At 47.1% G+C, this 17527-nt stretch overlaps 1 protein-coding gene across 2 annotated transcripts in view; it reads right to left on the bottom strand.

The window, feature by feature from the left end:
- Positions 1 to 387: 387 nt before the first annotated feature.
- Positions 388 to 17527, bottom strand: part of LOC138510407 (acyl-coenzyme A amino acid N-acyltransferase 1-like) — a 727070-nt gene continuing 709930 nt past the window's right edge. For both annotated transcript variants that reach the window (XM_069626039.1, XM_069626040.1), the window contains exon 4: positions 388 to 5248. In XM_069626039.1, coding sequence (XP_069482140.1) covers positions 4646 to 5248 — 603 coding nt within the window. In that variant the 3' untranslated portion in view covers positions 388 to 4645. The remainder of the gene's footprint in view (positions 5249 to 17527) is intronic.

Below are 17527 nucleotides of genomic sequence, written 5' to 3'. Positions count from 1 at the left end.
CAACCCAATAGCTTCCTGGCTCTTTGAAACTGTAGCACAATCTCTGACCCTTTCTACCACTTCCCTCCCTATTGCCCTCTCAACAATGGTGAATTCCCAGAGTACATTCCACTCATTGCCAGCAGTGGCAGAAAGTATCAGCACAGTACACTGATGCTATCTGCCTGGCCAATGGTTGCTGAAGCCTTCTTAGTGCTGAGGGACCTGTAGGAAGGGATACATAGAGTAATTGGGGAACAAGAAAGAAATGTGCAAACCATAAAAAAGCAAGAATGTAGAACAAAATATCTCTGGGGTAAGATTTAAAAAGCAACTAGTGGGCAAATGCAAATACGAAGAAAATAAGTATAGGAAGTGCAAAATAAAAAGGTAAAGGGGCAAAGTAAATAATAAAAAAACAAAAACATATCGTTTAATGTCTTCACAATTTTCGGTGTGTTTTAGTTGTGTTCTTATTACTGTGCAGGTATTGATATTTCTTTAGAAAGAAACCTTACAACATAGCCAACAGCCTGTGACACATGCAGTGGCATGTTGGGGAGTGAATAAATAGTTCTTCGCATTGTAACAATATGTGTAAAATGCAAAAACTATGCAATAAAAACAAATCATGACATAAAAGATATGGTGTTCAATTTAAACATTTCTTGGCGTAAAAGGTTTTACTTTTCAATCTGTCCTGCATCTAAGCGTACACATAGGTAGGATAAAAAGAATTACAGCGTAAATTAGTCCAGTAGAAATGTATGTTATGTTATGTTGATTTATACTGCACACCGATACAACCCAAGGTCAGTCTCCAACTCCTCACATGGCTTTGCAAGAAAGACGACGGGGTTGGTTAGTGAGGGAAGAATAAAGGATAGGTCCAGAACCATGAGAATCTGACGTCTGTGTGTGTTGACTTGCAGATGGTAGGTTGCGTGCACTAGCTTGTTGTATCTGTACAGATAATGTCAAATGTCTTTGATGCTTTCTGTATGGCTGTTTGCTGTGTTGGGGTGTGTCTGTGGGTTTTATGTGTAGATTGCTGGTATTCAGTATTGTGCACACTGGCTTGTTGTATCCATACAGGTAAGGTCCTATGCCTTGGATGTTTCAATGTGACTGTTATGTTGGGGGGTGTATGTGTGTTTTATGGGTAGATTGTCAGGTGTTCAAGATTGTGCGGACAGGCTTGTGTCCATATGGCTAAGGTCCAGTGTCCTGGTTTGTTTGTTCTAAGTGTGTGTTGCTTGTGCTGGGTGTGTGCTAGGGTATAGGTTGGCTAGCCCAATGGGTGTGTATTGTGTTTGGGAAGTGTATTTGAGGAAGTAGAAGCAGTGAGGTTTGTGGCTAAACTACACAGTCCTATCTGTTCTGACAAATGACTAATCTCCACAATTCTATCTAAGTGTGACACATGGTTAATCTTCTCAATTATATCTAAAAGTGACGCATGGCTAAACTTCACAATTCTATCTAAGTGTGATGCATGGTCTATCTTCTCTGTTGTATCTGAAAGGGACACATGGCTAATCTTCATAATTCTATGTAAGTATGGCGCATGGCTAAACGTGTGTTGTATGGTTAATCTTCAGAGCTCTATCTAGAAGTGAAGCATGGTTGAACTTCAGAATTCTAAGTGTGAAGCATGGCTAACCTTGGGGTTACCCATGTTTTCGGCTTTTCCCTTTGCGCCCAGGTAGGTGCACCCATACATGTGAGGTACCGTTTTTGTCAGGACACGTGTGGGAACGCGGGACGGTAGGCCATGTGTTGTTGACGGCGTGTTTCGGTGGGTGACCAGAGTGAAATATGCGGAAATTGTGTTTTTTTTCGCCACATTTCGGAATTTGCCGGGGGTTCTGGGTAATACATTCTGGGCCGATTTGCTCAAGTCAGACCTCTGTGGATTCCCACGGGTGTCCTCTTTTTCGGAAATGCATGGGGTTCCCAGTTTCCCTTGGTGGCTTGGACACACTAGGCCCAAATCGGTATGGTGTGCACATGAGGAAAATTCCTGAAAATCTGCTGTGCAAAAAGACTTGGGGTTACCCGTGTTTTAGGCATTACCCTTTGCGCCCAGGTAGGTGCACCCAAACATGTGAGGTACCGTTTTCATCGGGACACGTGTGGGGACGCGAGACGGTAGGCCATGGTTTCTTGCCAGCGTGTTTCGGTGGGTTACCAGAGTGAAATGTGCGTAAATTGTGTTTTTTTCCCCAAATTTTGAATTTGCTGAGGGTTCTGGGTAATAAATTATGGGCCGATTCACGCAAGTCAGACCTCTGTGAATTCCCACAGGTGTCCGATTTTCAGAAATGCATGGGGTTCCCAGTTTTCCTTGGTGGCTTGGACACCCTAGGCACAAATCTGTATGGTGTGCACATGAGCCAAATTCCTGAAATTCTGCTGTGCGAAAAGACTTGGGGTTACCTGTGTTTTATGCTTTTCCCTTTGTGCCGAGGTAGGTGCACCCACATATGTGAGGTACCTTTTTTCGTTGGGACACCTCTGGGAACGCAACACGGTAGGCCATGTGTTGTTGGCGGTGTGTTTCGGTGGGACACCAGAGTGAAATGTGCAGAAATTGTGTTTCTTTCGCCACGTTTTGGACTTTGCCGGGGGTTCTGGGCCGATTTGCGCAAGTCGGACCTCTGTGGATTTCCACGGTTGTCCTCTTTTCAGAAATGCATGGGTTTCCCAGTTTTGCTTGTTGGCTTGGACACCCTATGCCAAAATCTGTATTATGTGTACATGAGGCAAATTCCTGAAATTCTGCTGTGCGAAAAGACTTGGGGTTACAAGTGTTTTGGCTTTTCTCTTTGCGCCCAGGTAGGTGCACCCATACCTGTGAGGTACCGTTTTCGTCGGGACACCTGTGGGAACGTGGGAAGGTATGACATTTGCTGTGTTTGCATGGTTTTCATAACGTTTCAACCCATTTGCTGCTGCCCTTTGTCACACAATTCTTTCATTTCCCAAATGTGACCTAGATTTAGTCACTGCTTTAGGCATTGTACACTTTTGTAACCTGCACAAGTCACCTACCCCTCAAAAGGTCTGCCTGTGTACTTTCAGAAAATGTATGCTTGCCCTTCCTCACCACATTTGTTTTCCTTCTTTACCCATGCTAAGTATGTCTGTTCAGGCCGTAAGCATAAAACTCCTGTGTACCATGGCTTTGTTTTTTGGCTTGTGGTATTGCTTGTTTTGTGAAACCTTACAAAAAATGTGTGATTTCCTAACTGCATGAGTCGGTAGAATGTAGTAGAGCATTTTCTAAAAATTCATAGAAGCCATTGCCGTACCAGGCCAATCATGTCCAACACATACCTTTTTTTTCTGGTAATTTTCCTACTTTTCCCCCAAACTATGGAATTGTTCCCTACATAGTTGTTGCCTGACCTGTGCAAATCACCCCTTCCTAAACGTGAAATTTTGTCTACTTTTCAGAAATGAATGCCTTTCTGTCCTCCCATTCAGCTTCCCTACCCTTTTCTTCCATTCCGTCCACACATGTCCTATTGGAAAAAAAAGGCCAACATCGCCACCCTCTCACAAAACGGTTGATGACCTTATCAACAAAACTTTTTTTCGTTTTCACTCAACCTGTTCTTGAAAGCCAGGAAAATGGGGAATTCAGCAAAGCAGACATTTGTGCCTAGCTCTTACAAGGAAAAACCACAGGCTTCTTTGTACATCATTGTATTGGCATTGTTTGAAAAAACCCTTAATGTTCTCCCTTTTTGGTTATTTTCTCTCACCCCCCCCCCCCGCAGCAAACTAGGATTGTGGGAAAAAAAGGGGTCAAATTTGGCCGAGATATCTAATGAAAAAAAAATTACAAGGGATTGAATGGCAAGATACCGAAATCACCAAGAAAGGCCTTGGCACTGGGGGGGGGACACACATGGCAGTTAAGGGGTTAATGTTCTCAATTCTATATAAATGTGGCACGTAGCTAAACTTTACAAATATATATAAGTGTGATGCATGCATAATCTTCATAATTCACTCGTAGTGTCACACATGGTCAATCTTCACAATTCTATCTAAGTCTGATAAATGGCCAAACTTCACAGTTCTATCTGAATGGGGGGCATGGCTAAACTTCAAATTTCACTTTAAGTCAGATTCATGGCCAATATTCACAATTCTATTTAAGTCTGACACGTGGCTAAATACCAGATATGACTAACTAACACATTTGGTCTAAATGCCAGATATGGCTAACATACACTTGTGGGCTATGTGCAGCGGACTACAAGCTTTTTGGTAATAAGAGTGGTGGACAGTTTAATGGGGAACAGTAATGGCTGTTCTCCCTGCCCGGACCTCCCTTAACTTGTCGTTCGCTGCTGGTTGATGGCTGTGTTACAGGCTCCACAGGCGAAGACTGGCAAACACAGGGCTGATCTACAAATATGTGGGACTGATTTACTAAGCTAAATAAGTAGCTTAAATAAGAGCCTAAGTCATTTTTTCTACATACACTATTTTTTTAGTTTAGCAAATGTTGTCTTACTTAAGACACTTATTTAGCTTAGTAAATAAGCCCCATGTATTTCTTTACTACAGATTATACCGATTGCCAGCCTTGTGTGCAAACACTATCCGATTGTTTTCCTAGCATAATTAATAAAATATTCTTGTCTTGTTTCTAGAGTTTGCACACAACAGGGTATCTGATTGCCAGATGCTTCTGGAGGAAATGCAGGATCTCCTGCCAAGATTGATCCTGTGCCATACAATGGCCTCGAAGCTCCCCTCCCCATATCACAGGTACAGCAAAAGAGGACAAATATGACATGGCACAGAATGGAGAGCCTGGAGGCTCAATTAGATGTCCAGCCCCTGGGTAGACCAGGACCTGGAAGTTCAAATTATTGTGCTTCCTCATCCTAGCCACTGCATAATCTACGAACATCTTGCTTTTACCCGTTGAATCGTTCTCTCCAACAATAAACAGAATAGGAGCCTTGGCCCTCTCTAGTGGGATCGCACACTGCTCGTACTCTGGTGCTCGATGGTCTCCTATCACATTTTGCAGAGTCTTTGGCCCAGAATCAGTTATAGAAAACTCTTCTGTGCTAAACGGTAAGCCAGGAATGTAGACATCGCCGTAACGAAGAGGGATTCCAGTGATGCTGGTGGCTCCATTAAGGGACACAGTGGCAGCCACTTGCTTAAGATATACTGCCATGGCCAAAGCAATCTCTCCCCCTTTGCAAAGTCCAACCACTCCGACTTTAGGACCAAGGACCTGACACAGAAGAAACATGCATGTCTGATTAGGTTGCAAATTACTGCAGTACACCACTTTTTAACAAGATCAAAATAGTGAAATCTTTGTAGAGCAACTCTTTAAATATCATATGTGCACAGTTGAGAAATATATACATTTATATATTTATTTTACTATGGTTAAAGTGCGTTACAGTTAATACATTAACCTTACACACTTCCTAATATACAAAACATCAGCATAATACACAATCATATATCATTATATTCAAATGCATTAATAATAGCTCAAATGCAAATTATATAGATCATTCACTACATTTACTCAACTTCTATTAACTAAACCTACTTTCAGTCTACCAGTATTCTTCCTTAACCGCATCAAAGCAAGAATACATACTTTTGGCGACCTGCAAAGCAACAGGACCAATATATATATATCATATTTGGTCTATGTGCAGATTTCCAAAATCATTTGGCTTGTAAATCTTCCAAGAAATGACCTTGTGTTAGCAGATGGCGTCTACTAACCTTTTCAGTACATTCTTTACAACATCAACTAATGCGCTCGTCAGAAGGTATACCTAATCTAATTCCTAAAATTCCCAAAAAAGATAAGAAATGCAGATCCACCAATAAAAACAATCAACTATAATTGGGAGAAGGAAACTGGAGTCAGATTGTGGCAAACAAAGAGGTGATGGCTGTAAGGTGTAGAATGAATATTAACCTCTGGCATTTCTCTGGGCAACCCTCCAGATCACCATTCTTCACCTGCTAAGCCGTTACATAAAGGAAAACACCATACGCAAATCAGGCTTGGTCCCACCCCAAAAGCGGCAGTCCAGCCCAAACTTCTAAATCACATCCCTTCTGCACGAGACCACAAGCGTCCTCAGACATGTTTCAGCCTTGTTGGACCTCATCAGTGAGGAGTAGCTTGGATCTCTAGGCCCAGCAGGCACGGAACCCACGTCTGGGAATACCTGTACCACTCGGGGTGACAAAGCAAAACAAAGAGGTGATGGCTAGAAGGTTTAGAATGAACCTTAACCTCTGCCATTCCTCTGGGAAACTCTGCAGACCATCGATCTTCACCTGCCAAGCGATTACAGAAGAGGAAGGAGCATATGCAAATCAGGCTTTGTCCCACTCCAAAAGGGGCAGTCCAACCCAAACTGCTAGGTCATATCCCTTCTCCACGAAGGGATATGACCTAGCACAAACATCCCCACAAATGTTTCAGCCTTGTTGGGCCTCATTAGTGAGGAGTAGCTTGGATCTCTAGGGAACCAAGCTGCACCTGACTGATGAGACCCAACAAGCCTGAAACATGTCTGGGGTTGCTTGTGTTACTGTGCAGAGGGAACGTGGCCTAGCAGTTCGGGTCGGGCTGCTGCCATTGGTGGCAGTACCTGACTGATTTACATATGGTTGGACCCATTTTGCAATGTCTCAGACTGCTAAAAAATGGTGGTGTGAAAAGTTGCACAGAGCAATGCCAGTGGTTCAGATTTATTCAAAACCTTCCACCCATCACTTTTTTGGTTGTAGTATGTCTCCCTATGTGAGAGAGGATATGCCCAGATGTGAGAAGCAAGCTGCACCTCAATGAGGAGGCCCGACAAGGCTGAAACATGTCTGGGTTGCTTGTGTTTCCGCGCAGAGGCGACCTGGCCTAGCAGTTCGGGTTGGGCTGCTACCATTGGTGGCAGTACCTGACTGATTTGCATATAGCTGGACACCTTTTGCAATGGAGCAGATGGGCTAAAAAACTGTGGTGTGGAAGGTTGCCCAGAGCAATGCCAGTGGTTCAGATTTATTCAAAAACTCCCATCCATCACTTTTGTGGTTGTAGTCTGTCTTCCTATGTGAGAGAGTGTATGCCCAGATGTGGGTTCCTTGCTCGCTGTACCATAGGGAACCAAGCTCCACCTCACTGAGGAAGCGCAACAAGGCTGAAACATGTCTGTGTTGCTTGTGTTTCCATGCAGAGGGGACCTGGCCTATCCGTTCGGGCTGGGCTGCTACCATTGGTGGCAGTACCTGACTGATTTGCATATGGCTGGACCCCTTTTGCAATGGTGCAAACGGGCTAAAAACGGTGTTGCAGAAAGTTTCCCAGAGCAATGCTATTGGTTCAGATTCATTCAAAACCTCCCACCCCTCACTTTTTTGGCTGCAGTTTGTCTCCCTATGTGAGAGAGGGTATGCCCAGACCTGGGCCTCTTGCTCGCTGCGCTATCGGGAACCAAACTGCACCTCACTGAGGAGGCCAAACAAGGCTGAAACACATCTGGGGTTGTTTGTGTTTCCGTGCAGAGGGGACCTGGCCTAGCAGTTATAGCTGGGCTGCTACAATTTGTTGCCGTAACTGACTCATTTACATATGGCTGGACCCTTTTGCTATGGTGCAAACGGATTCAGAAATGGTGGTGTGGAAGGCTGCCCAGATCAATGCCAGTGGTTAAGATTTATTCAAAACCTTCAACCCATCACTTTTTTGGTTGTAGTTTGTCTCCCTATGTGAGAAAGGGTATGCCCAGACGTGGGTCCCTTGCCCGCTGCGCCATAGGGAACCAAGCTGCACCTCACTGAAGAGGACCAACAAGACTGAAACATGTCTGGGGTTGCTTTTGTTTCCATGCAGAGACCTGACCTAGCAGTTTGGGCTGGGCTACTACCAGTGGTGGCAGTACCTGACTGATTTGCATATGGCTGGACCCCTGTTGCAATGGTGCAGACAGCCTAAAAAACAGTGCTGTGGCACGTTGCCCAGGGCAATACAAGTGGTTCAGCTTTATAAAAAACCTTCCACCCATCATTTTTCAGGTTGTAAAAATAGAAAACCATTATCTATAAATTAAAACAATTATTTGTTTACTAGCTAAATAAATTAAGTTGTTGCGCATATCACACTCTTTCACTATTTTCTTAAGTTGTTCCTTCGGGAGTTCATGATCCTGGTTCCAGTCTACTGTCTACCCAGTTTGCACACAAAAAGTACCAGAGAAATTTATAAATTCAGTCATAACGGTACACTTTCTTTCTTTGTTACTTTTACACAGTAAACCAAGTATTGAATCATCCATCGATGCACAGATTCTCAGATATAAGGTGCTCCTTCATATTACAGATATAGTGGACAAAGAGATTAGTCCCAACTCCAGTGTAATACATTGAATTGGGCACATTTAGGTTATCCTAAAACCGGATGACATAGTTTTGCTTCCAGTCTGTCTAACCATACAGGCTTCAAATCCTCATTCGATAGTGGGTAAGAAGCCATTAATTAACGCTTAGGAATATAACATCTGGCTTTATTCATAAATCATTGTATTGGCGACATTTTGGAAATAGCCTTGACATTAATTCTCTGTTGAGATTTGGTTTAATAATATAGATATATATCTACATATTACAAACATACAGAAACCTGCCAGCAGCAGGCGGACTGCACTCCGGGTCAGGCGATGCCGAAACCATTGAAAAAATGACCAAGATTGGATAGCTTGGAACGTTTATTTGTAAAAATACACAGCATGTACAGGGTACACAGGAAAAAAGGTAACACGTTTCACGCTCGCAGAGCGCTTTGGTACACAATGGTTACAGTGGAGAATGCACAATTAAATAACTTGCTGAGTCCTACTACCATGGCGGTGGCACAGTGTTCTAGTCAGGAGAGACAGTAAGTCATGCAGGCAGACATCTTGGAGTGTGTACTGAAACCTACGTGGAAAAGATAGACAGCAACAGCATACTGGCAAATTGGTACAAACAGGACAGGTAATGGTCATTGTCAATCAAATGGGAACACATCGCTTATATATCAATGTTGGGAAACATTTTAGTGCAAAATGCATAATCGTCAAGATAGGATCAATGTTAAATGGACACACAATGTGAAAGTGCAAGTGCAAGCAGCAAAGTTTGACCTGTGGACAATCAATGGTCATTAAGTAAAAATGAAGGTGACAGTAAAAGCCAAAATGGCAGTAAAGTGTGCATGCAAGCAGCAGAATAAGACCCACTGAAAAATCAAAAACGATCATGTGCAGGCACAAGACACAGATACTAGCCACAATGGCTAATAAAGTGCATAGTGCTGGCAGTTGTACAAAATTAGCTAACGGACAAACATCAAATGAAGTGCAAGTGCACCTAACAGTCTGCAATTAAAATGCATAATGTAATAGTTGTCCAAATGGAGTCCCAAACGATGTTGCCCAAAACAATTATACCATTAAAAAAAAGGTTGCAATAGCAAAGAAAAACCCGGTCAGGGTTATCAAAATAGGTGAACACTCAAACCAGGTAAGAACCCACAAATTTGGTTTCCAACTGACGTAGACAGAGAACTCGATCACCCCTTTCGGGTTAATAGCTACATTAGCAACCACAAAAAAAGTTGATAGCTGAGCATTGTGCTCGTGTTGTTCTTTAAAATGCTTAGCCATAGGGTATGAGGGGTCAGATATCTTTATGGCCTTCACATGCTGGAGGATCCTGAATTTTAGTTTACATCTGGTGCTGCCCATGTACCACTTGTTACAATTGCAACAACAAATGTTGTGTCACACGTGATGAACTGCTTAATGACACAGGATAAGGCAGGGACCGGATGAGTGTAAGATTTCTGAACAATAGCATGAGAACACACTTTGCATTTATGGCATTTAACAAAACCAGAGGTTAACGAGGACAGCCAGGTGGTACTGGTAGTGATCTTAGACGGGGGTTGCAAAAAACTCTTCACTAGTTTATCGTTCAATGATGGTGCTCGTCTAAAAGTTAAGACAGTGCGTTGTAGCAATAATGATGACAAGTCTTTGTCCATTTTAAGCACATGCCAGTGGCGTTGAACAATTTTCCTCAAACTGTGCGATGAACTCCCATAAGTGACAATCAAACAAGGATCCTCACTGTCAGTCTGCTTTACCAATTTATTAATGGACAATAAGTTCTCACGATGGAGCAATCTGGCTCTGACATAAGTGCTCTCAATGACACCCTAAGTGTAGCCCCACTGTCATGACCACTGTGAGGGGACACAAGTTGTGCCACAAGCAGGTTCCCACCAGAACCCTGAGGGCCTTAAAACCACTGCAAAAGGGCTCCTGGAGCCAGTCCTGACGCCTTTGGCACCAGGCTCATATGTAGGAAGGAAGGGCTGTTCAAACTAGGTCCCATTTATGTACATGGGCCTTTAAATCCAACATGGAAGCACCCACACAGTCTAGTTCTAAGAACCAAGCCATGCGGTCTAGTGTTTTGGGTGTGGCAGGCCTGGAACTACTTTCCTGGTACTACTTTACCTGGGCTATATAAACCACACCCTGACTGCAGAACATGCTTTGTGTTATTCTGCAACCAGCAGCGTTAAGCTCACCGTGTCCAGCTCCTGGTCTTCAGCATTTTCCTGTAATCCTGCAAGAACAAGAACAAGATTATTCTGTTTTACCTGAGAAAACACCATCTAGCACTCAGCATCTCAACTCGGCTGCAATCTGTGTAAACCAAGAGAAGAAGAAACATCACTCACCTGTGAGTACTAGCTTAAGGACTTCCGTCGAACCGCTACCACAGCTGCTGTTCAAACATTGCGACCTGCAATAACGAGAAAGGGAAAAACAATATTAGAATGCGTGCTTCCAAAACATTGAATTCCATCAGTCTTACCTGAATTCCATCGCGCTATGCCACGCTTCCATCCGGAACACCACAGCAACATCTGCAAAGGAAAAGAGACATATTCACGTTTGCTTTCAATATTAAACAACCGCACAGCGCTGTACTACCTTAACAGATTCCGGGGGCCTGTTTTTCATCGCGCTCTCATCCACTAGCAGCACCAAAGCGGCCTGTGAGGAGAAGAAGAAGAAAACACAGGTTAGCTTCAAAAGACAATAAAGGCGCTGCGCTTTGCGCTTTCTCTTACCTAGAAACGTGCCTCTCCATCCGGCACGCCAGCATCAAGACCTTTGCACCCGAAAAGAAGGAGCTAAAGACATTAATGAATTCCCACCATAAACAGAACAAATACTTACAATTAACAAACCTAGCTGCATACCAGCAGATTCGGGGTCACAGCAGGCCTGGGCCCAGGGAAGGCGTACTGCACCAGTGAAGCAACTCGCCAACAAACGTCAAGCAACCCTGCACAAGAAACGCAGGACCGATAGCTCACCCTACAAATAACTAAGGTGAGAAAAGAACCCAGTGGGAAGGGAATCTGTCAGAGTGAGGTGGGAGATTCACTCATTAGAGACAGTTATCACAAATCCTCCCTTCTGTAATTGCAGATTCATTATTCAGCACTGGGCAACTACGCATCCAGGGTTCCACATATCAGAGCTTTCCAGACGCCCCAGGGGATATCAGGTGAGCGTAACAGAACACAAAGCCTTTAAACCTTATCCACCTGGGCGTCATGGAGACATCTGAAACTGATCAGTTAGCCCAGCTTTTGGGACAATTACGCGCCGAGGTACACGCAGCCCGGCAGGAAACCAATGCATTAAGACGAGAGTTAATAATCACAAAAGACTAAGCAGACAGCTACTACAAACACAGGCGGGGCAGGCTCCATTGCCCGGATTCGCCCCATCCGTCGCTACACCATTATCAGTCAATCCAGTGCAGATAACGTTGCTGGGAGCAGTACCCCTGGCACCACCAGAACGATTTAATGGTGACCCCAGAAGGTACGCAACATTCATGAACCAGTGCCGCCTTCATTTTCTTTGTAGCCCTGGCGCTTTCCCAAATGACCAGGCAAGGGTGGCCTTCCTGTTATCATATTTGAGTGGAAGTGCCGCAGACTGGTCGGTACCGTTAATGAGCCGGGATGACCCATTACTGCAGAACTTCAGGGGTTTTCAACAGGAGATGGAAAAGTTATTTGCTCGACACTTGCATGGACAAGCTCTTGATAACGAACTACTGTCCCTCCGCCAAGGCAATCAAGATTTGCTGACTTATATTGCCACCTTTAATAGACTGGTTGTAGAAGCGGGGTGGCCAGAAGATTAAAGAACCACGCTCTTTCATCGGGGCCTACGAGGGGACCTGAAGGATGTCCTTGCTCAAGTGGTAGACCCACCTTAAGACTGTGCAGAGTTTATCAACCTGGTAGTTCAGTTGGACCACAGATTACAGGATTGAAGAACAGAACGAAGTAGACTTGAAAATCGTGCCATGTACGTATGTTCAAAAGATAATGTTCAACGTCCATCAGAAAATACCGGAACGCATGCAGATCGGAGGAGTACGACCCCCCTTTAACCAAGGTGGAAAGAGACAAGAGGAAACAGCTACAGTTATGCCTATACTGCGGTAAAATCAGGTCACTAACTCAAAGAATGCAATCTGTAGAAACCGAGAGAAGAAGAAACATCACTCACCTGTGAGTACTAGCTTAAGGACTTCCGGCGAACCGCTACCACAGCTGCTGTTCCTGCGACCTGCAATAACGAGAAAAGGAAAAACAATATTAGTATGCGTGCTTCCAAAACATCGGATTCCATCAGTCTTACCTGAATTCCATCACACTACGCCACGCTTCCATCCGGAGCATCACAGCAACATCTGCAAAGGAAAAGAGACATATTCAGGTTTGCTTTCAATATTAAACAACCTGCACATCGCTGTACTAACTTAAGGCATTCCGGGGCCTGTTTATCATCGCGCTCTCATCCACATGTGGCCTGTGAGGAGAAGAAGAAGAAAACACAGGTTAGCTTCAAAAGACAATAAAGGCGCTGCGCGCTTTCTCTTACCTAGAAACGTGCCTCTCCATCCGGCACGCCAGCATCAAGACCTTCGCACCCGAAAAGAAGGAGATAAAGACATTAACAAATTCCCACCATAAACAGAACAAAGACTTACAATTTGGGGTCACAGCAGGCCTGGGCCCAAGGAAGGCGTACTGCACCAGTGAAGCAACTCGGGCAGCTCGCCAACAAACAACAAGTGCCCCTGCACAAGAAACGCAGGACGGATAGCTCACCCTATAAATAACTAAGGTGAGGAAAGAACCCAGTGGGAAGGGAATCGGTCACAGGGAGGTGGGAGATTCACCCATTCGAGACAGTTATCACAAATCCTCCCTTCTGTAATTGCAGATTCATTATTCAGCACTGGGCAACTATGCATCCAGGGTTCCAGATCTCAGTGCCTTCCAGATGCCCCCGGGGATATCAGTTGAGCGTAACACTCGCTTCAAAATGTTGTACGAGGCTTGAGAGCAGCATTTGTCAAATTGCAGTGTCCGAACAGTTCCTGCGATAACGTACATATTCCCCATAGGGTATGCTCCTTTTACATCTGACCAGATGACAACTGGTAGCATGGAGAGGGAGTCCTGAACTGGTAGGTTTTATATACATTGATGTGTGTATACCCAGTGTGTCTAAGGTCACAATCACATCGAGATACACAATCTCATTAAAACTGTTATTTTGGAGGCCACCAGGGGGCGCAGGCAAGGATGCCGCCTGAGCCGATAGCTCCGTACCCAGCCCCGGGAAACTTGCGGAGTTGAGCAGGAAGAAGGAGCCCATCCCTCACAAGCCCCTTAAAAAATGCTGTGTGAACCCTTGCCCCCCCAGGGGGTCCAAACCAGGAGTCTCTACGACACCCACGGGCCGAGTTCGGCCGCCTGAGGTCCCCACGGCCCCTCCCCCGCGGTCCCGAGCAACACGCAGGCGGCGCACGGCAAGGCATGCCAAGGCCGCAGCAGAGAGCAGAGAGCAGGAGCAGGAAAACACTGCGGCCGCCTGCGGGGGGTGTATCCACCTGGAGCGAGGAGAAGTCGGGGGCAAGGGACCCTGGAGGTTCTGCCGAGCCGTGCTGAGGAGTGCCTGGCGGCCCGGGCCCCCCCCGTCGGAATTCACCGGAATGGTCCTCCTGTGCCCCGAGGCCTCTGGCTCTCCGCTCCCAGGCACGGTGAAGCGGTGCGGGGCCGACGTGAGGACACGCCCGACACTGAACGGAGACACCTGAGGAGCTGAACACGGACCCACATCGCCCCAGCGAGAATCGAAGCACCCCGGCACACCACTCATCCACAGGCGGAGTTGAACGGGCCCGCCTACCCTCATACCAGGGAGTGCGCCCACACTATATCCGACTGGGGGGCATTGAAGATGGTACGTTCCAGGTGAGAGGCCCTTGGGCCAGGACTTTATGAACTAGCCCCCACGAGCGCCGCTTGACTAAAGGGTCCCCCCATACCCTGCCACAGAGGACCCCACCGACCACGACCAGCCATCCAGTGGTTTCCCTAACCGCGGGGGGGGGGAATAAATCCGCTCTCCCACTGGCGCTGAAGCCCTAGAGTTACTCGGCTGGCACATCCATAGACAGTCACTCCGAAGGCACCTCCCACCATGGATAGCTCCGGTTTCTCCTCCTACACGAGTCCTACCACGGCCGTGGACCCCACGGTGGACAGTTGTCACACTCTGCCACAACCAGCACCCCATGAGTTGGAAGGAGGCCCTTTCCAAGTACCAGTTTGCGGCCGGAGGGGACAAAATGACCGCCGGGTGCCTCCCGACCTGGGAGCCATCCAAAATAATATCCAGATGATCTTGGAGGAGATACGTGGGATTCGGACCGACATGGGAGCTAAGATGGCCGACCTTACCACTAAAGTCACCACCCTGGAAGACCGCGTGGAGGGAGTCGAGAACAACCAGCTCTCTACGGCGATCCTGGAGACGCAAATGGAGGCCAGGTTTCAAGAGGTACATCGTAGGGAGGAGGAATTACGGTTCAAGGTGGATGACATGGAAAACAGGGAAAGGAGGAACAATTTGCGTATTTTTGGCCAAGTGGAATCGGAAGGGGAGAGCCCACAGTGACTGGAAGGCAAGGTTCACCATATCAAAAGAATCATCATGGGGGCAGAGGCCGACACCGAGATTAAGCTCGACAGGGTGCATCGCGCTGGTGGAGGAGGCAGGGGCCCGAGGTCGGTGCTGGCCCGACTGCATTATTACAAGGACAAAGCCAGGATCCTGGAGAAAGCGAGGAACTTTGGTGATATCCAATATGGAGACTCTAAGGTGGCAATCTATCAGGACCTCTCAGCCCTCACCCTTGCAATGCGAAAGAAATGCGGTGCCCTTACCAGATGGTTGCAGGGTAAGGGGGTCAGGTATCGCTGGGGGCACCCCTTCTACTTGACATTCGAGTGGTCGGGGGTAAGACACCACCTGGTGATGGAAGAGGACATTCTGCGGGCCACTGGTGACCTGGTGGGCGACCGTGCCGGCCCATCCGGTGGATCAGGGGGGAGACCAGGAACCCCCCACGGGGCCCCGACAGACTGGGGCAACCCAGTGGCAAGACCAGGGTCAAGGGTGCGCGCAAGTTCCAAAAAACCAGGCACCCATCATCGGCCCCGGAGGACCACCTGAAATGACAGCAACATCACTTCATCACTTGAGCATGAGATTTCCCAGTGACTAAGGTCGCTGGGTGCTACGCCGATGGCTCTCTAGGGCCGGAGACCGGGGGTCACATGGAGGAGCACCACGTTGGCGCCAAGTTGGGCCCGCTGGGTTTTGGGTCTGGTTACTGTTCTTTCACAATGTTTATTGACTTGTTCGACGGACCCGCACATGGGGTCCGTGCCTGGAGACTCGGGGGAGGTGGGGGACCTTGAATGCAAGGTCACGCCCCACATATTTGTTTAAAGGTTCACACACGTACATTCTGAATTGAAGGGCATGGGTTATCCACACGTTTACACTACCCGGGGCTGGGGAAGAGTCCTTGGTGGTTCGTTGATCGTCCCCGAAAGATATCGGGAGACATGGACGAACACCTCACAATGGAGGGGAGGGAGGAGGGGGAAAGGGACAGGGGGATAGGGGGGAGAATGACCACCATTAAGGTCAAAAAGGTAACACCTAGAGGGGTCTACGGGGGGGTGTGGGGATTAGCCAGATCGAACAAGAACCTTCTATTTTACAGCAGGCCGAACATAACATTACATTACGGTGAAGATAGAGATGGACTACCTAGACGAAAATGGTTGAAGGCAAGATAGGCACACTCAATGTCAAGGGCCTCAACTCTCAAAACAAGAGGTCACTGACCAGTAATGTGTTCCGCAAACAACAGCTAATGGTGCTGTTCCTCCAAGAAACCCACTACAGACAGGGCAGGGAATCACCCATCAGGGGGAGGGAAATTGGAGCCAATTTTTGGGCCACCCACAGAAGCTCAAAGAAGGAAGGGGTGGGGATCCTCTTGAGCAAAACATTCCACCTCACTAACATAGAAACCAAAAGAGGCTTTGGGGGGAGGTTCCTGGGGATTAAGGGTACCTATGAAGGGGAACGCATAACCCTGGCCACCCTCTATGCTCCCAACTCAGGTCAGATAGGTTTCTTGACCCAAATCCTTGGGGTAACGGACGAATGGGCTGAAGGGGCCATGATACTGGGAGGCGACTTCAATCTTATAATAGACCCCAGGCTGGACTGGTGGACGGCAAGGGCGACTGAACCGAGAGGGACAACTAAAGATAACCTAACGTTGCAGACCCTTCTGAGGGAACATTACTGGGAGGACGTCTGGCGAGTGGCACACCCAGAGCCCGGGGGATACACATTCTTCTCCCCCCCACACCACACCTACACCAGAATCGACTTCCTTTTAACTTCTAAAGACTGGAGTGGGGTAGCTACAGCCTAAAGGGTTGACGCAATAACGTGGTCCGACCATGAGCTTCTTGTGGCGGACTGGTCGCTCCCCATGTCCCCCAGATCAGCCCGGTGGCGGTGCAACGACACGCTTCTGAGGGATCCGGTCTTTAGGGACTTCCTGAGAGGCGAGATGGAGGCGTACTTTGAGACGAATGACAATGGGGAGACAGATATGGTGACAGTGTTGGAGGCAGCGAAGGCCACCTTTCGTGGTCTCCTAATAGCTGAGGGTTCCAGGCGCAAGCTGGAAAGAGGGCTCATTGAGGCCAGGATACGGACGGAACTTAAGAGCCTGCAGGGCAGGCTTACACAGGAGGGGGCTGACAGGGAGTCCCTCCTATTGGAAATGCGAGAGAAGCGCCAGGCCCTACATATGGTCCTCATAGGGGAGGTGGTCAAGAAACTGAGATACACACGACAAAGGTACTACGAAAAGGGGGACAGGGTGGGGACCTTACTGGCACGTGGAGCCAAGGGTTGTAAACTGGAGAGGAGGGTCGGACCTATTAAAGACGGGGAGGGTAAGGTCCTCAATAAAAAAGCAGAGATAGTGGGCTCCTTTGCAAACTTTTATA

This window comes from Ambystoma mexicanum, chromosome 6p, assembly GCF_040938575.1.
Source record: "Ambystoma mexicanum isolate Mex_15411 chromosome 6p, UKY_AmexF1_1, whole genome shotgun sequence".
In the NCBI taxonomy this organism is placed as follows: Eukaryota; Metazoa; Chordata; class Amphibia; order Caudata; family Ambystomatidae; genus Ambystoma; species Ambystoma mexicanum.
The sequence above is the reverse complement of the archived record's forward strand: the minus strand, read 5'-3'. Positions and strand labels throughout refer to the sequence as shown.